This window comes from Macadamia integrifolia, chromosome 11 (genome assembly GCF_013358625.1).
Source record: "Macadamia integrifolia cultivar HAES 741 chromosome 11, SCU_Mint_v3, whole genome shotgun sequence".
Taxonomy (NCBI): domain Eukaryota; kingdom Viridiplantae; phylum Streptophyta; class Magnoliopsida; order Proteales; family Proteaceae; genus Macadamia; species Macadamia integrifolia.
In genome coordinates, this window is record NC_056567.1 from 24,882,678 (window position 1) to 24,902,284 (window position 19,607).

The 19,607-nt window shown below is 37.0% G+C and overlaps 1 protein-coding gene across 3 annotated transcripts; it reads right to left on the minus strand.

Moving 5' to 3' along the window:
* Positions 1 to 2,116: 2,116 nt before the first annotated feature.
* On the minus strand, positions 2,117 to 9,975 carry LOC122093691 (probable protein phosphatase 2C 52). Of its 3 annotated transcripts, XM_042664090.1 has the most exons (7): positions 9,787 to 9,975; positions 9,629 to 9,700; positions 7,647 to 8,123; positions 7,217 to 7,561; positions 6,998 to 7,115; positions 6,598 to 6,821; positions 2,117 to 2,771 (listed from the first exon to the last, which is right to left on the minus strand). In XM_042664090.1, the coding sequence occupies exons 3-7, from the start codon at positions 7,905 to 7,907 to the stop codon at positions 2,295 to 2,297; spliced, it is 1,425 nt and encodes a 474-aa protein (XP_042520024.1). In that variant the 5' UTR covers positions 7,908 to 8,123; positions 9,629 to 9,700; positions 9,787 to 9,975; the 3' UTR covers positions 2,117 to 2,294. The 3 variants fall into 3 exon arrangements, with proteins under 3 accessions (XP_042520024.1, XP_042520023.1, XP_042520026.1); XM_042664089.1 differs by lacking the exon at positions 9,629 to 9,700; XM_042664092.1 differs by lacking the exons at positions 9,629 to 9,700; positions 9,787 to 9,975 and adding an exon at positions 8,636 to 8,835.
* Positions 9,976 to 19,607: the final 9,632 nt, after the last annotated feature.

Consider the following 19,607-nt stretch of genomic DNA (forward strand, 5'->3'; position numbering starts at 1 on the left):
TTGAATTCACAATCTCGTCACCGATTTAGAGAGTGAGGAAATTCAAGGGATCTTCGAACACTAAATGGTTTAAAAGGTGGATTTAGATCCTCTCAAACTGCGCATGCACTGAGTGTTCAGTCATATCCATCAAATAACATCGGCACCCACCCCAGGGGGGGGAAAACATCCTCCTTGGGGACAGAGTTACAATACATCTGGTTTACATGGGTTGAGACATAGGCACGAGTAAGGCAAAACTTTTCAGCTGTAGATATATAATCGACCACGTGTCAACAACAAATGTCTCACCGCACTCCACCGCAGATGGCCTTCACTGTAGAGGATGTTTTTTTCCCCAAAACTGTTGGATAAAGTTTAAAGTGAAAGATGAAAGGTGATGTGAGGCAGGATTAGAGTTTCTTGCAAAATTACTTCTTTAGACACTACACTCCATACAAGCAAGGCATCATCCTATGCAGACAGACAATGTTTGGTAATGATTTTTGTTCGAAACTTTCTTGGTTACAAGTGGCATATTAAATTATTTATTCTTCTTTTGTTTGCACGGTTGCAATATAATAAGTCTAAATTTGATATGGCTATTGAAAAGATTATACATATAAAATTTAATAAATAGAATAATAGAAGGGAAAGGGATTGACAATGACACATTTTTCCTTTATGTTTGCATCATACATGTTTAAAGAGGGAAATGAATTTCCCTTTTTTTTTTTTTTTGGTACAAGGGAGATGAATTTCAATGAGTATCAATTTGTATATAAAGGCTTACGTCATTACATGAGAAAAAAGAACTTGTAAAAGGTTTATACATCACAATCATGTGTTTTTTTTTTTTTTACCCTAATAAAAATGTAAAGTATAAATAAACATATAAATAAAAATTCAAAAATATTAAAAAATGTGAAAATAGTTTTCAAAATAATAAGGTTTAAAATATAGAAAATGTAAAAATATTTAAACATTATGAAATATAAAACAGAAAAAAAAAATATGTCTTTTCCATGTAGATAATCGATCCAACCATTTGGACTATTGTTTTAATCATTATCTATAAAACAAAATTGTTTCAACTATTTCTTTCCTAAAGTTTTCAAAGCCAATATTCAATCAAAATACTATGGATGTAAACAGATAGTCTAAGATATGAATTTGATTCGCATTCATATCTATTTAAGAATATTCATATCCATTTAAGAGTATTCATATCTGTCTAGAGGGTATTCGTATCCAAATTCAAATTATATCAAAGATAATTATCCAATCTAAATAGATAATTAACTATAATAAAAAGGGAAAAGGTCCGATATGCGGCCAGTATACCTAGATCCCCTCCCATTGATTGAACTAGCTCCAAGAAAGCCAGTAACATCCCTAACCTTATCCCAATAAAAAAATAAACTAATTTATGATTTTAGGGGCTCTTGAAGTTTAAGTAGGTTATGAAGAATAGGCAACTCAGAGCCATGAATATTAAGCAAATTGTATCCATTTGGGGGATAAAGGTAAAGATCACACAAGTCAAGGATGTAATGGATAATTAAAAATCCAAATTTAAATCGCATCTGGTATTCTTTTTAAGGTGTCCATATCTAGTCAAGGAATATCCAGATCCAATCACATCTAATCCATATTCGATCCATTTACATCCCTGTAATATAGCCCATTGTTTTGCCATGTATCCCATGTATATCCATGATACTATATCGATGCATGTCCATATGGCTTTTCCTCTGTCACAAATTTTCAAAGCTTTGTTTTGCTACATCCCAAATTTTGGCCTTTTAGCATATAACACACAAAAAGTCTAAGAGGCTTATCTATCCATAAAATTTAAGTCTCACCTGATCTACAACATTGCTATAGTTACATTTTTTAAGTGAGCATGAAAACATTCTATACAGTGAGTGCGGCGGAGCGATGAACATCTAATGGCTAAGACGACCTCAGGGCACGTGCCCGAATGCTCTCAGTGATCCAATGCTCACCACACCGCCACACTCATTGCAGAGAATAACCATTCCTACCAAACTCCCTGGGAAAAAAGTAAAAAATTTCATTACCTGCGTAACAGCCAAAGCAGACCAATAAAAGTGGCTGAATTTAAGGCACGTTCTGGATCTAAACCAAGGGTTTTTCAATTGTGAAAAAGTGGGGTAACAAGAATATTCATTAAACCTTCAATTGATGAAGCCACCATGAGAAGAATTCAGATTTCCTTGTAGAAACTATGAGGCTTTTAGGGCATGGAAATACAAAAGAGCAGTCAAGGACGCACTCCATATACACATAAATCAAGCACTTCGCCTCTCCTCGGAAAATCTTGGAAGTTGAACAAGTGAGTTGACTCGAGTAACACCTTCCAAACCTGACCAGTTTTGATCCTCAATCATCACGGTTCCATCACTTTCATCCACAGCAACCAGAATTTTGCTGTTTGGATCACTGTCTTCAGCTGATCTGACTGTAAAATTCCTCTGCAGAGATGGTTCTGGGATCTGTCCATCATCTGACTCAGTTGTGTTATTGAATGAATGTTGGCTTTGATGAGTGGCAGTATATATGCCTTGGTCCTCTGGTTCATCAGATTCAGAGTCCATCTTACCATCCAAGAACAAACAAACCACTGCACAGTCATCCATTTTAGATGTGGGGTATTTAAGTTTCCATTCACGAGCAGCTGACTCGACTAGGATTCGTGCAGCTGAAGATCGATTTGGGGTAGAGGCCACAATCTCAACCACTTCTTCGTTGCTCAACACATCCCAGACCTGCAGCAAGGATCTTAAAATTACTTAAAGCACTGGAGGATTTTCAGTCCTTTAAAAATGAGAGACACCTCATGTCTTTGAGTTTCTTTATCCTTACTAAACTAACAAACTAATTTTGGATGGGAATTGGGATACTCTAGCAGTAAGAACATAATATAGACCAAGGGTGGTAGCTGTAAAGACCAACTCCTCACAATAATGAGGTCAAGGGTTCAACTCCCCTTGTGGCCTACTTATCAGAGGAAAAAAAAAAGAACATAATATAGTCCACTTGATCATCCCATAAATTTTGTACAACATGGAGGGATTGGATTTGTCAACAATTCATCAAAAAGCCCCACTGAACAGAATTCCTAAACCAAAGATTAACCTGGTCAATGGATTCTAACCTTTCAATTTATTTAACTTTTACAGGCCATAGATCTTTATTTCACTAAAATGAAAAATTGGCCACCTTTAATTCCATTCAACAGGTTGAATGTCCCTTTTTCCCTGGTAGAAGGTTGTAATACAATTTAGGTGGATGTCGGCCAAACTTTCGCAATGGTATACCCCAACATCCTAAATTTTAAAGTTCTGGAAATTGATAACTGCAATCCTTGACAACAGCATGTGTCTAGTCAAAGACAACCAAATCACCTCAACTCAACTGTTCTCAAATAAATAGGCCAGCAACACAAACCCTGTTTCCCCAATTGAACTCTATTCTTGGTCATATTTGTTAACTATAAGCCATGCATATCTTTTCCCACCACTTCCCCTAAAGTTATTCATGGCCTACCCTTTGTTTTTTTAGCTCCACCCAAAATCATCCAAAGACCATTCCTACACAAGTCCAAGCCACCTCAAATGACTTTCTCTCCACTAATCACATTTCAAGGCTACTCCTAAATCACCTTCACTAAAGTCATCCAGCAACCTAAGCTATGACTTTCATTGATAAAATATGCATACAATGGTTATACAACTTGTAATTTGAAGGGAGCAAGTCTACCTGTCAATGGCATAAACCTTGCATGTATGATGATAACATAACCCTAGAAATATAGATGTCTAGGACTCTAGATACAGTACATATTTTTTTTTTCAACATATACTCACTGAAATCTAGAATCAACTAGCAATAGCAATTTCATTTTGTAAGATACACAGTTAAAAGTAGTAGTGACAATGCTGCATATACTTTCGGGCTCTCGAAAGGCCATACTAAAAGAAATATTCAACTTTTGAGAGACAAACAACAGGTAGCCAAAACTGGTACTTTGACGCTCCTTCAAACTATAGTAATAATCTGTAGTCTTTTATACAAGGTAAGAAACAACACCTGTGGAGTCGACAGTGCCAAATCCATCTACAATGACAAATCTTGCCTGGTATAGATGAACTTTATCTTCATGCAGTTGAGAAGATCTTGGATGGTTTACTCAATTGACTAGTTGTTGCCTAGGTCACTAGGTGTCATCTATACTACAAAGGAGGGTGTCTTCCAAAAAACACCCATTTGTAAATGAGTTCAGTTGTGCTGCATGTATGCTCAACCCGGGCACATGTCCCATCCACTACCATTAAGGGCACAAAAGGGGCATTTCTGGAAGATGAATAGACATGTGTCCGGCACTGAGCCTACGTGCAGCGGAGCTGCTCTTTGTAAGCACCCACGCCACAATAAATAAATAAAAGAAAATGACAAGCACGCCCACATCACCTATATATATTTCAAAAGGTACAGTGGCTAAGTAACTTCCAAACAGTGATACAGGATCCTCATATATGGGTCAGGGATTCATTGATATCATGGCTAACAACCTTAGTATTCCCTTTTTTCTTGGTTGGACTTTTAAGAATATGCAGAGTTAATGCATTCCATGTTTTCAAATTAAAGAAACAACTTTTCACTTCTCTTACTCTCTTACCAAATAATAAGAACTAACAATACATTAGAACTGGTGGTATGTACAAAATCAGTGACTCATAGTTAAATAACATACATTTATGTTCAAATCAAGCTATATAGAAAATCTTGTTACACTTTGTGTGCCATATAAATTGCATAAAAAAAGTATTTTATTTTATTGCATTTACTTGGTTCAAGTTTGCAGATGGGTGCTGCCCATGGTACAATCATTCATTATTTGACTATGCTGTTGTATAGATTTCTGAACAGGATAGAAGATGAAAGATTCAATTTCCTATGTTTTAACATAATTTCAAGGCCTAGACTGAAATATGAACATGAGATTGACACAAGAAATGCCAAATTTTCATCAATTCACTTGAATATTAATGATGATGGAATCAGCAACTACTGTATGAAGCAGAGAATGTGTGTTTTGGTTCAGAAGGGGGATGTTTTCAGGATTTGGCTCGTCTCCAATTCTTGATCCACCAACTCTCCACCAATTCTTCACCAATGACCGACACCTGTCCTCAAAAGATCCAACAGTCTGAAATAGAAGTTGTTTTTTGAATTATAAGCTATTATCCCCAAACCACCAAACCTTTGAAACCCAAAACCACACTCTGTGAAGAATGAAGACTCCAAGGAAAAAAACCCCCCCTTCATCTCCAGAATCGGTGGATTGATCTGAAACTTTAAGATGTTCCTGTAGAATCTTAATATTAAATAGAAGGAAATAGAAAGATTAAGATTAACTTTTTAATCCCCACTCTCGTCATCTTTTTCATTCTACCTGTGAACAGAAGAATGAGGTGAGCAGGAGGAACAACAGGGGTGCTAGGTGGAAGAAAACTCTCTGGTTTCAATTGAAAGGCAGTTTTGGCTGAATTGCACAACCAAACAATCTCTGAGTTAATTTGTTGGATATGAAATCCATGGCTGAAATCCAATAACATCTGTTTAACACTGCGAGTTACAGATTTTAAACTCGTTTTAAATATTTGAAGATTAATTAAAAATGATAAAAAGCAGAGTTTCTATGTTTGGACCAGCAAAACGAGCAACCCTGCCCCATCCCCTCTTCTGCTTTTCTCAGTTGTTTCTTCACGAATCCCTCTTGGTTCTAAGATCTATGTTGAAGAAAATGATAACTGCGTCTCCTCAAATGGGGATTTCACATTTGGGGTCTTCAACCGCTCTGATCAACTTAGCTAACGGTACAGTGCAGGGATGTTGCCCTTCGCTACAATTTCCATCTTGAGCTTACCTAAGCTGGAGATCTGGTTTCTTTTTTATTCATTGATGGGTCATGGGGTCAGGCTGTAAATAAAAACTCCAATTCGGTGGTTTTTTTATTTCATCAAGGATGGCGAACAAGGGTCCGGCGCACTTCTTAGCTATAGCTATCCTGAAGGCAATTCAGCATTTTTGTTAGGGTTTCACGTATCAGAGCTCAAGCAAGAACAGGAGGATGTGGTGATGGCCAATTGTCGCACAGAGCTACTTCAGTTGCAGAATCAGAATCTCAGAGACAAAGGGGAAGTGAGAACCTAAGAGGGTTTGGGGTTTTTTCGTTGCAGACTTCGTTCAAGGAGAGTGGTTATGGGTTTCAACGGTCTGGTGCTTATGTGGTTTGGTGGTTTGGGGATAAGAGTTTAAAAGTTCAAAAAGCAACTTCTATTTCAGCAGTTGGATCTTTTGAGAACAGGTGTCGATCATTGGTGAAGAATTGGTGGATCAAGAATTGGCGACAAGCCAAATCCATATTTTCAACCACTGCCCTCATTTGATGTTCAGCAATATACACAACATCAATTGAAGGCAAGCAGCTCAAATGGATAACTGGATATGTGATCTGTGAATTTTGTATGCAGGATAAGAACAATCATGAAATCCAAATAAAGCAGAGATCAGGGACAAGAGACTTACCCCATCAGAAGCAAGAACAATGAATTGATCCCTCTCTGTAAGGATCCTGTGATAGAATTCAGGTATAGAGATCACCCCATAATCCTTCAAACAGAAATCACCAAATGCCCTAGCCATTGCTAATCCAGGGGCATCATCAAATGGCAACCAAACTCTAGGAACTTCAGGTTCATCTTGTAATGCAAAAACCCTTCCTCTACACCGTTTAATGCGCTCTGCTTCCCCTGAAAATGATCAAATCTCTTACCAATTTATTCCCCAAAAGAGAGAGAGAGAGAGAGAGAGAGAGAGAGAGAGAGAGAGAGAGAGAGAGAGAGAGAGAGAGAGAGAGAATAAATTGCATATTCTACTGAAACAAAAGCATATGAATTATGAATGGAACTGATTTAAAAAGACATACTCGGCAAGTCAGGCTTTAGATCAACTGTCAACTGCACGGCAACAATGGAGTCATTGCTGTCCTTGGATCCCAAGATCGCACGAGAATCCCCAATGTTTCCCATGAAAAGATTCAACCCCTTAGAATCACAAGGAAAAACAACAGAAACAAATGAGTGGGGAAAAAGATGCCAAAAGAAAGAGAAAAGGAGGACACTATTTTTATTTTAAACTTAGGCACCTGCTTAACAATTGTGACAGCGGTGCTACCACTGCAAAAGCTGTCCAAGGTAGGATGGGACCTTAGCTCTTTGTCCATGGCTTTGTATGACTTTAAGAAAGCTTCTCTCCATGGCAAGCCCAAGATATCCTCGGATGAGGCCTCCTTCTCAGGTTCTCTCTCGTCCTGTATAACTTTCCTACCGAAACAACCACTGTTCTTGCCATTTCTTTTAGAATCATAAGACTGCAGAAATGAGAGCAACTTCAATGGCAGGGCATCCCTCACTTTCCGGGAAACAAGATGGCCGTATGGGCCATGACCATCAAAGACTCCACAGAAAATTGCATCTTCTGGGAGGAACTCCTAAATTTAGAAGAGTAACATACAATTTAGAAAGAAATTGACCTCCATGATCATAAAGAAACTAGATAGAAAGAACATTACTTACTTCCCACACAACCATTGCATCCTGATTTATTCCTTTGCGCCCTTGCTGTGTGAATATACAAGAGGTTCTGCTCTTTCCGTTTGTGAATATCCGATTAGGTATAGAAGACAGATGGTGCAAGGTTGTGACGTGGTCAGAAAATGCCCTCTTCGTTCTCCTGCTCCTTCGGGAGCTGAAACCCGAACATGAAGATATCGTTTCTCCATTGCTCCTGCTACTAGTGCTACTGATGCCACTACTTACCGAAAGACAGCAACCCATCTATCTGCTCAAGCCCAAAACCGCAGCATCGGAAGAGAAAAGGGGCTAGGCTTCTCCTCTGGAGTTTTAACAGACAAATCTCTCAATTCCACAAGCCAAAGAGATTATTTCAGCATAAAAAAGATTCTCGCACATGGATTTGCAACTATTGCGCTTCAAACTTCATTGTAGACAACAAAGACTTTATCTAGAGTTTGATTATCCTAGTCTTCCCCTCTGCAGGAAACGTGAAGTGATAAGAAAACCAGCTGACCGAGACGAGATCCAGTTAATAAAAAGAATTATATAATCCATAACAACGTAAAGATTACTTCATTTTTAATCAAAGAAGGAAAAGAAAAAAACACAAAGTCAGCACATTTCTTAGGTCTCATCCGAAAACGAGAGTAAAATAGTAGAAAAATACATGGCAAGATGTGTTCAGGATTTTAATACACAAGAAAAGAAACAAAATAAAAATAAAAAAGATGCCAGTCAACACCAGAACAGGGGAATCCGAAATGCATATGTTCCTAGGGCATACAAGAAACGAGGAAGCTGTCTGTGAATAACAGTGTTCCAAGAACTTAAAGAGGATGTAGGTCAAATTTTTTTTTTTTTTTTTTTTTTTTTTTTTGTTTTCATCCACACAGTCAATTTGGCCGGCGAAAGACACGAAAACAGCAGCAATTAACGAAAACATTCACCAATTTATTCTGGAGTGGAAGAACATCCATCAAACAACATACCGAGATCGGTAGATTTTAAGCCAGATTTGAAAAAGAAACCCAAGGAAGAAACATGTAACACGGAACAAGTAGAACGAAAATTCGCTCTCAAAAGTCAAAAACCTAGAAAGACTGGCGAGGTTGGGGGAAGAGGGAGATAAGTGGATGCAGTCAAAACAAGGGAAGGGGGAATTCAGAAGGGTAAGAGAAAGCACAGGAAACAAGTGAGAATTGCAAGATGGTTTACTTGCAGGAACTCCCCGCATCTACTTCCCATCAGAATTAGGACGGAAATCGAATCACAGACTTCCAGGATCTCTAAATAGAACCGAAAAAAGAAAGAAAGAAAAAACGAAGAAAGGTATAGCATTCAAAAGAATAATAATTTTCTTCAAAAGATCACGGAAAAAAGGAAAGTAAAGTAGGATCTCAGTATCTCACGTTAATCATGAAGAAAAAGCAAGGTGAATCGAGGCAAACTTCAATTTTCTTTTCAGAACAACCAGAAAAGAGAAGTAAAACACCAGTAATGACCTTACCAAAAAAAAAAAAAAAAAAAACACCAGTAATGTCTAAGAAAGAATGCCAAGATTTTACCGATCTATAACCACAGAGGAACAGGAAAAGAGGATGTAGAAAACCTGCCATGATTTTACCGATCTACGTGATATTTATGAAAAAGAGAAAAGCAGAGACGATAGATTAGACAAAAGGAATCCAAAATGATTATTTCCGTAGACCTGCCAAATGCCATCCATCAAACATCTAATCTCATGAAAAAGCCAGATAACTACTCAACAGTACTATCAAACCCCAAATTTCTCATAAAAACAAAGATCACTAAGAAAAAAAGATCAATCTCAAGTATTAGGACTAATTTAAAATCACAAAATTTCAGAATCTGAACAGTCAATTCGAATATGAAGATCCAGATGAATAAAAAAAAATAAAAAAAAAAAAATCCAGAAATACAAAAGCAAAACACTGAAAACTAAAACAGTAATGAGTCCGTACGTGATTATCTTCCCATTTACAAGCAAATACCATCGCGCGAAAGGCTGGAAGCTCGTTCAACAGAGCTTGAATCTACGAAAGTGTGAAGTGATGACTCACGAACAAAACAATGAAGCACAAGTAAGAGGAACAGATAGAGAGAGAGAGAGATGATTCACCTGCAGCTGCAAACTGAAGGAGCTTTCCTATTTCCATGGCAGATCTGCAACCTAAATGAGAGAGAGAGAGAGACAGAGAGAGAGAGAGAGAGAGAGAGGCATTAAATGCTTAAACCTAAGCAGCAGGGTAGACGCAAAAGAGAGCAGTAGCCCATAGTAAACTATGGATCAGGGAAGCCAGCCAACGAAGAGAGAGAGAGAGAGGCTTTATTTGGCGGGCAGTTTATATTTGGGTGGGGTAAAGCGAGTGATTTTACTAAAATGGGGTAGAGATGAAGACAGATAGATAGGATAGAAGAGGAGTCCACGAAGAGCACGCCACACTACTGACATCTGACACATATTTTCCACGTGTCATGATCATTAATAAACACGAGAAACAAGTTGACCCCACGGGCCCACCCATCCCACTTCACGGACTCCCCGTCCCAGAAGGGGCACTCTGTCAAAAGAGGATATTGGATATTTGAGGGGTCAAGGACTAGGCCCCGTAAGCAGGGAGAATGCATGGGCTGGGCTGGGATGGCCTTGGGCTGTGTTTTTCACCTAAAGTCCAATTGTAAACCCTAATCACAAGCATGTAACAGCCAACCAATGATAGGATGTATAATTGGATATAATGATTTGAATGGGTGGTGGTGGGTTCATGATCTTATGGCACCCTCACCTAACAACTAGCGGTGCTGGTCCTACTCTTAATATGCTTGGCTGTCCCAAGAGGAATTTAATGATGCCCTCCCTACATCTCTACATGGGCTGGGTTTTTAGTTAGTTTTCAGTTAAAGTGGCCCATATAATAAGAAAAAGAGCTTAAAGTTTTTTTTCTTTTTCTCTTGAAACATTACAGCCCAATGGTCGTAGAAAAAGGATTAAAAAGCATGCAACTTTTGACTTTTTTTTTTTTATATATATGATGATGATTTTGATTAAATTTCCCGCCGAAAGGAGGACGAAGATGGAATTAAAATCTTAGACACGCGAATGGCTAAATCAAACTCTTTCATCATATTTAAAATTTCTAAATTATAATATGAATTATCTTAATCAATACATGGAAAGAAACTATCTTTATCTTTTTTAGAGTAGGGTTGCCAAGGTAACTCCCCTAAGGAAAAAAATAGGTTTCCCTTTTGGACTTTGAATTGGGAATAGATAAAAGGCTCTCTAACACAGGGTATGTTTGGATATAAAGGTGGAATCATGAAGATCATCAACTCAGCTGTAAACCTGTAATATTTTTTTAATGTTTTTTTTTTATAAAAGCACTTGTGCACTTGTTTACACGTAAATAGTAATTAAGAGTTGTTTTTTGCAAGTGCAACCGTAATGCGCATAGGTGTCAAAAGCTAGCTCCCACCAGTATGTCTAATTGCAATCAATAGCTAATGCCCAAAAATAGATCAATTGGTTAGTAAAAGATTCAGTGCTAGTCTTAGCTTGATTACTATTTTGGCGTTTATGGTGCTTGTTGTAGCCCAGTAGGCGCCTGATCAGAATCAATTACCACTACTAACTAAGTGGTACTAACCAAGTGTAGCATGTTTATAGCTTGATCAACTCTTTTGAACCCCAAGGGGTTAGCGTAGTTGGCATTCAGCATCTAAAAGTGAGGTCGCATGATCAAATTTTCGTATCACAGTGACCCCATGGACTAGTCAGGTCAAAGATTCGGACACCCTAGGTATAAAAAAAAAAAACTCTTTTGTGACTTGTTAAAATTTTGTAAATTAACCAGAACCAACTTGTTGACACCCCTACTTATGTGGGAAAACCAAGTCTTTGGGTACGCACCAAGGGTTTAGGGGATGGTATCGGTATCTGTTGGTATTGATATCGGTATCTGTCGATACTGATCTAGATCGGATCAGTGGGTATCGATCAATTCTGCCCCTTAAAAAAAAAAATACCAATTTTTTACTATTTTACCCCTGAAGCGATATGAATAATCGATCAGGATCGATTAAAGATCGAGGATCGATCTCAGTCAATACTTGAAACCATGATACATACAGGCACCAATGTACTTACTAGCCTTAAATAATAGTGGTTCATTGTCAAGTTTCTAGAAAGTGGAATCGATCATTTGCTTGCTTATGTTTAAATTATACGGGGAGCGCGCGCTGGAATTGAAACTTGAGGGATGTCAAGCAAAGGGATTAAATCTCTTGAACATAGTCTTCTAGACTAAATCGACGTGGGAGTTGTTCTATTGTTTTTAGAGACAACAGGGATTAAGCCCGAATGGCCAAGAAAGAAAAACAGTTTAGCTCATGTAGCATATGACACTTTTGGTTTTCATTTTTAATGCAATTTTCTTTTCAACATTAAAAAAAAAAAAAAAAAAAAAAAAAAAAAAAGACCTAATCAATCCCACTCAAAGTCTATCCAAATCGTTGGATTCGCTTCGGTAGGATGCTAACTTGTCATCATATTTTGCTTCTATGATGTTCGACTACGTTTAGCATTGAGTTCGGGTTTAATACAGAGATATAGATGCAGATCCTCTCCAGTGCCACTGGAGGCTCATAATACATCTAACAACTGAAATGACTTGGGAGTACGTGCATGTGTGTTTGGCCATGTTCCCAAATCCTCTTAGTTGTTGAATACGTGCAGAAGGGATTGGATGGTTAGAGTCTTAGAGAGGATCTAGACATGTGATAGAATGGGAACCTATAATTATATATATTAAATCCTATTAGATTTCAATTCAAAACTTAAACCATTTAGGTGGATAGATCAACATGTAAATGAAGACACATCCAAAGGCCTGGACAACCAATGTACGACTATAACTCTATAAACCTTAACAAATTTGTTATATTCACAAGAAAAACTCTTTTTCTTCTTCCTCAAATTTGCAAGGATTAGTCCAAAATTACATGCAAAACTAACCTTTAAATTTTATAAGCCATAAAAACTTGATTTTATTATCAGAAAAAAAAAACTAGAAAATTTCCATAAACCTCAAATCTTAACACCTATATGTTAAACTTGCACCCTAAACTTGAAACTAAGAAATCATAGATTCATAGTAGTTAGGGGTAAATGAAATATTTATAATCTTTATAACATAGATTCATGATACATATCCCCGTTCCATAATCCATAACTCCAAAGGGAGGTAGACTTGAGTCAGTTTTCAATTTTGAGGTTATAACCAGGAAAGGTTCTTTAAATTAAATAGCCATCAATATTTTATTTTAACTAACTATTAACCCACTAAACTTAACTGGATGATTTACAAATTTGTTTCTATGGCTAAAGTGGTCGGATCAACTCTCACCAAATTTGAATTATTAACCAATTCTAGAACTTCTCCTACGCCGCGCTCTTTTCTTGCTGATTCTCATTAAGACCCTTGTGATTGAAACTTTACTTCCACTGTCGAAAACCGATGGAATTGTCTTATAGATAGCTTGTCTCCCTCCCTCGTCCCCTCGCCTGTCGATTATCGAAGAGTCATATAATAAAAAAAGAAAAATAAAAAAATGAATTGCATCAAAAAGAGTTGCTGGGTTCCAAACCTCTTCCCAATAGGAGAATGGGTAAGGGTCTCTTGAATTTGATTTTTCACCTATCTATCTAAGCGAAAAAGTCATAGCACAATTGAAAAGAGGGTTAAATAAATATTTTTGTACCCATGAATCCTCTCAATTCAAGTGTTCCACAAATGAAGACGTAAATGGACCTATTACAAATATCCCTAGATTGAAAATGAACACCCTCAAAATGGAGACAGATGTGAATCGAATCTGAATATTCAACTATCTGTTTACATGTTTGACTTGTATAACACGAACCTTTTCATCTAAGCGGATACAATTAACTCAATCTATGTGTTTCAATTATCTTAGCTCTTTACCATATTCTTTATAACTCATCGAATCCTCAAAAAAACCTTCAAGACAATTAAGTATTATATGAATATCAACTATTCTAATCAAAGAGATTTTCCTCCAAACTATTTGAGCTTAGATCTAATTACAAATACCATAAAAATCCGAATTGAATTCAATTTTTGACCATCCATTGACATCCCTATACGCAACCCGTGAATGGCTCAAGCTAAAGAATATGGGATCAGTGACATCTCAACTGGCTATCATCCTAAAACACTATAAGTACTATCTCATGGTTGGGAGTGAAGTCAACGCGGCCTATCCCTCAAAAGAGTCAAAGTAGACTTTTAATAGAAAAGGTCAGACATATGTCACGGCCTCACGGTCTTAACGTTCACTTGACAGGTACTCCAAATCAAAGCTTCCATCTAACTCACTTGTTATGATTGATCATCACTGCTTCATTGTCCTCGATGCCATAATTATATGTATAGACTATATAAAGTAGTGAGCATGCAATTAATGATGATGTTTAGCAAAACATGCAATTAATGATTGTGTTTGGACCGTGTACTGTACCCACCATGTAATACACTGTCAGGATTATTTATATGGTTTTTTATTTTATTTTATTGATTGCTATATTTATTTACCTATGTACATTTTTCTTGTAATTATTGGTGGGAATTGTTCGGGATATGATGTCTTTAATTTTATCTCTGATAAAAATGGGTTGAAATTTCGAAAGGCTGTAGGTTTAGAGGAATTGGCCCACCTTGCATGTTAATCATCGACTGGTTGGGTCTTGGCGAACCAAATGGTCTATATAAGGATTTTTATTTGAAGCGAAGTTTTTCTTTCTCCAAAAACAATTTGAGATAAGTGTGAGGATGGGCGTTGTAACTCTATTTTCCATTGATAGTGAAACATGATCTCATCTCATTGTGAACGTAGGCAATCTTGTTGAACCTCGTAAATTTACGCATTATTTATTTATTTAGAGTTGTATTTCTACATAATCACCTTGCTTTGGTGAGAATTTATGCCTCAACGTGAGATAAAATATTTTTATGTCAAGTCAATGAGAACATAAAAAAGAAGTGCCACATGATTCATATATTGGTTTTAAGGACTTAAAAAAACACTTCTAAAGGCTTTACAAAGAGATTCAACCAATGCCGCAAAGACTATATAAATCATAACCACCTCTAAGGCTATGTTGGAAGCTAAGAAAAGAAAATATTCAAAAAGAATATATATTAATTTAAAAAGAAAGACAAACGCATAAAAGAATCATTGTCTTATTAGGTTGTTTGTACTATTTCCTATTCTTGGCTATCAAACATAACCTAAATATTTTACAGGTGGTCATAAAACCACCTCTATAGATACTGTTATAAATGATTAGAGGTGGTTAGACCAATACTTGATGTTTGAGTCAGATCATAAGAATTTTCTAAGTCTATGTAATTAAAATATAAAAATAAAAAAATAGCCCCACCCCAATCTCAAACCTTCATCATTATTCTCTGTCATCATTATCACCACCACTATTATCATCCCCACCATCACCACCACCACCATTAGTGATGCCAATGGGCTGGGATTTTAAAGTATCTTAACTCAAACCTAATATCAGCAGCCATAAGTCGGGCTAGGATTTCTCAACCCAATTTTGTTAGATTCAACTCAACCCAACTTGACCCTGATTGAGCCAGGTTAGCCTTGATTGAAATGTTTAGCCCCTAACTTTAGATCCAAAAAAGAAATCCTTTAATTCTGTTAGATATCCAAAAACTTCAAAGCATTTTTTAAGGGATAAATTAAAGGGTTTATTGATTTGAAAATGAAAAACAGAAATCCATGAGGCTATGCACTTCTTTTTGGATCAAGGGAAACCAGAGGCAATATTGGTTGCTTAAGAATATGAGAAATTAATTCAACTTTTCAAACCTACAAAGCATAAACTTATTCTTAACTTATTATACATTCTAGAGAATGTTCAAATGTGGATTGATCTCTCATCTCAGGCCTAGCTGGTTTCTTCAATCGAAGCCTAGGTCACATGTAATAGGAAAAACAGAGGCTTACTACTCCATTACTTGATAACAGTAATGAATTAATGTGAGAGGTGGGTGGAACGCATAGTTAGCAAAAACAGGAATTACAAAAAACAGAAATGAGTGGTGTAGGTTTTAGACAGTGAAAATTTCTGAAAATAAGGTAAAACAGTGAAAATTTCTGAAAATACGGCAAAAGAGAGAGAGAGAGAGAGAGAGAGAGAGAGAGAGAGAGAGAATGGTAAAAGATAGAAAACGAATGGTACTGATTTTAAATGTGTAAGTTTAAAAGAAAAAAAAAAGAATAAAAAATATAGTATACTCATATAAATTAAGGGATTATTACTCTAATATATGTATTTAATGTTCAAAACAACTATCATATCCAACATTAATGCATATATATCGACTCATTATAAGTTCTAAGATATCATCGAATATCATCCAACACTAATTTTAAATTCATCAACTACATATGTCCAAAGTCTTATCGAGCAATATTGTGGCTTGACTATGATGTTGTTCATTGTAGTCAATATAGTTAAACACTCCCGGAGTGATACATGTTTAGTTAGAGTTGAGAGTCATCATTTTAGTAACACTTGTCAGTAAATACATCAGATTGTAGCTCAATTTCGGGGTTCGTGCATTGAATTTGAATTGAAAGTGATATCATGAGAAATGTAGATCATTGAGTTAGCTTCACGTTGGCTAAAGAATTAGGTTGATCAGAGTTCTAAAGAGAGATATAGTCAATTAAGTAGACATTATGTTTAATAAGTCAAGTATTAAAAAACACAAGAAAAAAAAAAAGAACATATTTTAAAAACATTTTATACGTGTATAGAAGAGGAATCCTTGTCGTTTGCCTTTTTTATGTATCTTTAGAAAGCATAAGCAAAACGTGTTTTAAATGGTAAAAAATAGGAAACCATTTAAAACTCTGTTTTAAATGTGTTTTTGCTGCTAATAGTGGGTGGAAGTAGACGGTTGGGTGTAGTGATGAATGAAAAAGTAGCGTGCAACATGGTTGTGATTGCATGGATTCAAAACTTATAACTGTTGGTGGTGATATATATTTGACACCCCCAATTGACCATCCATGCTTAGGTGGCCAAGTTAAAAATCTTAGCCTCTCAGCCCTATCAAGGATCAGGTTGGCCGTTTTTTTTTTTTTTGTCACTCTCTTAACTTAGTTGCATTTGAAACTTTTATTTTTTATATGTAATATCAAATTTATTAAAAAAGATAGAGGAGAGGAGTAGGCACATCGCCTACATGGAGCAAGCTAATGGGAAACACTAATGAGAGAGAGAGAGAGAGAGAGAGAGAGAGAGAGAGAGAAGTGGGTGGTGTGCCCAACCTTTTTTCTCACCATGCCAATGCGTGACATGTGATACCCTACTTTCTAAATTCAGTCTAATTAACCGCATTGACTTGGTTTGATCATAGGGGCTGAATCGGAGAGAACCGACACAGGTACCATATGGAATAAGGTAGTAAGGATGACCTTGAACTTGGGTTAGCCTGACATGATCTAGTGGGTACCAAGTGCAATATGTACACCCAAGCCTTGTACTTGCACGTACCACGGGGTCATATACAAAAACTAAATGTACGTACTAGTATTTGTGGGTGCCAACGTAATTTAATATTATGTAGGAGTTTATTCCCATTGAAGTCCACCTGAGATTTAACCCCATGAGATATACCTATCTGAGAAAACCCACTTGAAATTTAGCCCACCTGAGATGTATCCACCTAAGATATACCCACCTGAGATAACTCACCTGAGATTTATTAGATATTTTGAGGGCCCAGGTATAAAAGGGAAGACATTAATTGTCTTTTCCCTCATTAATGTTAGTTGGTCTGTGGGAGAGTAAAGAAGAGAGAGAAAGAAGAAGAAATAAAAAGAGGAGGAAGAAGAAGGGGAAGTTGACCGTAAAGCTTTATCGGAGCTAAGTCTTAGTATTTTGAGTCCGGATTTATGATCAACTCATCGAGATCTTCGATTTGAGGTAGGTATTGCACACATTCCAAGGATTCTTAGGAAAACCCCATCCTTAAACACTCTTTTTGATTTTTGGGAAAGAACTCACTTGGATCTTAGTAATCCTACTTGGATAATCAAATCTAAGGTCTAATGAAAAGTGTCTATAGTGATTTTATAGGATTTGAAAGGAGTGTTGGTGAAGATCTAGAGTATTTGGAGGTTCTTGAGTAAAAGAAGTGAAATTTGAGGTTTCATTAATGTTCTTGAAAAAGAGGTAAAAATATTCCTTTTTTTTTATTTGATCTTAGATCTAGGTTGATGGTACGTGATTGGACCTTAGACAAGTGATTTGAGTCACCGAATCATCCCCAAACAAGTTCCCTAAGCTGGAGGAAAGTCGAGAATGATGTTGAAAAAATTTCATTCAAAGACTGGGGGTATTTTTACCCCACCTATCTTCTGGTTTTACCCACCTGAGTTCCAGAACTCAGATTCTAGACTATGGAGTAACCGGTGGGCTGAAACCGGTGGGCTATATAGCCCATCGGTCTTCTGGTTTTAGCCCACCTAAGTTCCCAGAACTTAGTTTCTATGCTCTAGAGTAACCAGCGGGTCGAAATCGACAGGCTACATAGCCCACAGGTCTTTGGCTTTTGCCCACCTGTCTTTTCAAAATTCTCAGAACTTGTCCAAATTTGATGGGCAACCTTCATTTATGATTCTAAACCTGATTTTAATGTTCAAATATGATGATTTTGATTTCAAAATAGTGAAATGATAAACCATTATGTTTATAATAGGTTACACTCAATATACGCATACCCACACATCGGATCTTTTTCGTACTGGGTACAAGCACCGTGTACATATATATGTAAGTGGAGAGTGGACTCTGATTTAATTTTCAAATGTTATGCATCATTTAATATGTGTTAGTCTAGCCATGTCATTATATCACTTGTGTGTAGATTAGATATCACATATGCCATATCAAGCATTGTATGTGCATTTACATAACATGCTATGCTTTGCTTTATGACGAATATCTTTTATGTCTTGATGTAAGTGATGGAAGAATTTCATTTGGACATGATGTATATGCTAGATTAGATGTCGTAGTCGGCTTGAAAACGAGTGCATGGTGGCTTATGGTATAGGATGTGGTGCCATTGTCTAATCGTACTATGCTCATGTAGAGGCATGTGGCTAGGATGTGATTTATCCTTGTGCTACGACCCTTTCCAATAGGGGTTTACGTGTTGAGGAATCACTGGGGGGAAGCATTGGGTTACGATTGTCGAACTCATGCACCGGTTAAAAGTACGTACGGCTGATCGCTAGGACAGTCGGTAATCCCGATGGTATATTTAGAGGGCCGATCATACTATTTTTATTTTTGTTGGAGTCACCCATTTACTTTCTATCATTTAAATTTACCAGGAGTCGGCTTGCAGATTTAATTTCGGTACCAACGGTGGGCCTTTTCTGACAACCCTATGGGCGTATTGCCGGATGGGGTTCGTGGCTCGTACTAGGGCCATGCGCACACTGTGGTTGTGAGTAGCACATAATCTATGACCTAGTAATATTGTTAGGCTAATAGCATTAAAATGAATCACATATAGACTCATTTGTGTGATGATTGTTTGTGTGATTTTCCTTGTGTGGTCTTCCTTTCCACTTACTGGGCTAGTGAGCTCATCCCACGTGCACAACTCTTTTTAGGTGATTTTGTAGGTTACCCGTTTGGAGATCAGGAGCCGAGACCCGCTATGGAGTTTTCCTGTGAGGACTGGTGGGTCCCTGATGAGTTCGAGCACGGTGTCAATTGCACGTGCAATGATTGTGCTGCATGGCAGCTGTGACTCCCGAGTGATTCTTTTTTATTCTTTTTGATGTACCCCTTTTATTACTTGATGCTTA

Coding starts and splice junctions, on each gene's coding strand:
- LOC122093691 (XM_042664089.1), bottom strand. CDS start 7,907: ATGGGTTGCTGTCTTTCGGTAAGTAGTGGCATCAGTAGCACTAGTAGC. Junction 7,116..7,216: donor CTGTCACAATTGTTAAGCAG/GTGCCTAAGTTT, acceptor TGTGATTCTAAG/GGGTTGAATCTTTTCATGGG. Junction 6,822..6,997: donor TCTAAAGCCTGACTTGCCGA/GTATGTCTTTTT, acceptor GATCATTTTCAG/GGGAAGCAGAGCGCATTAAA.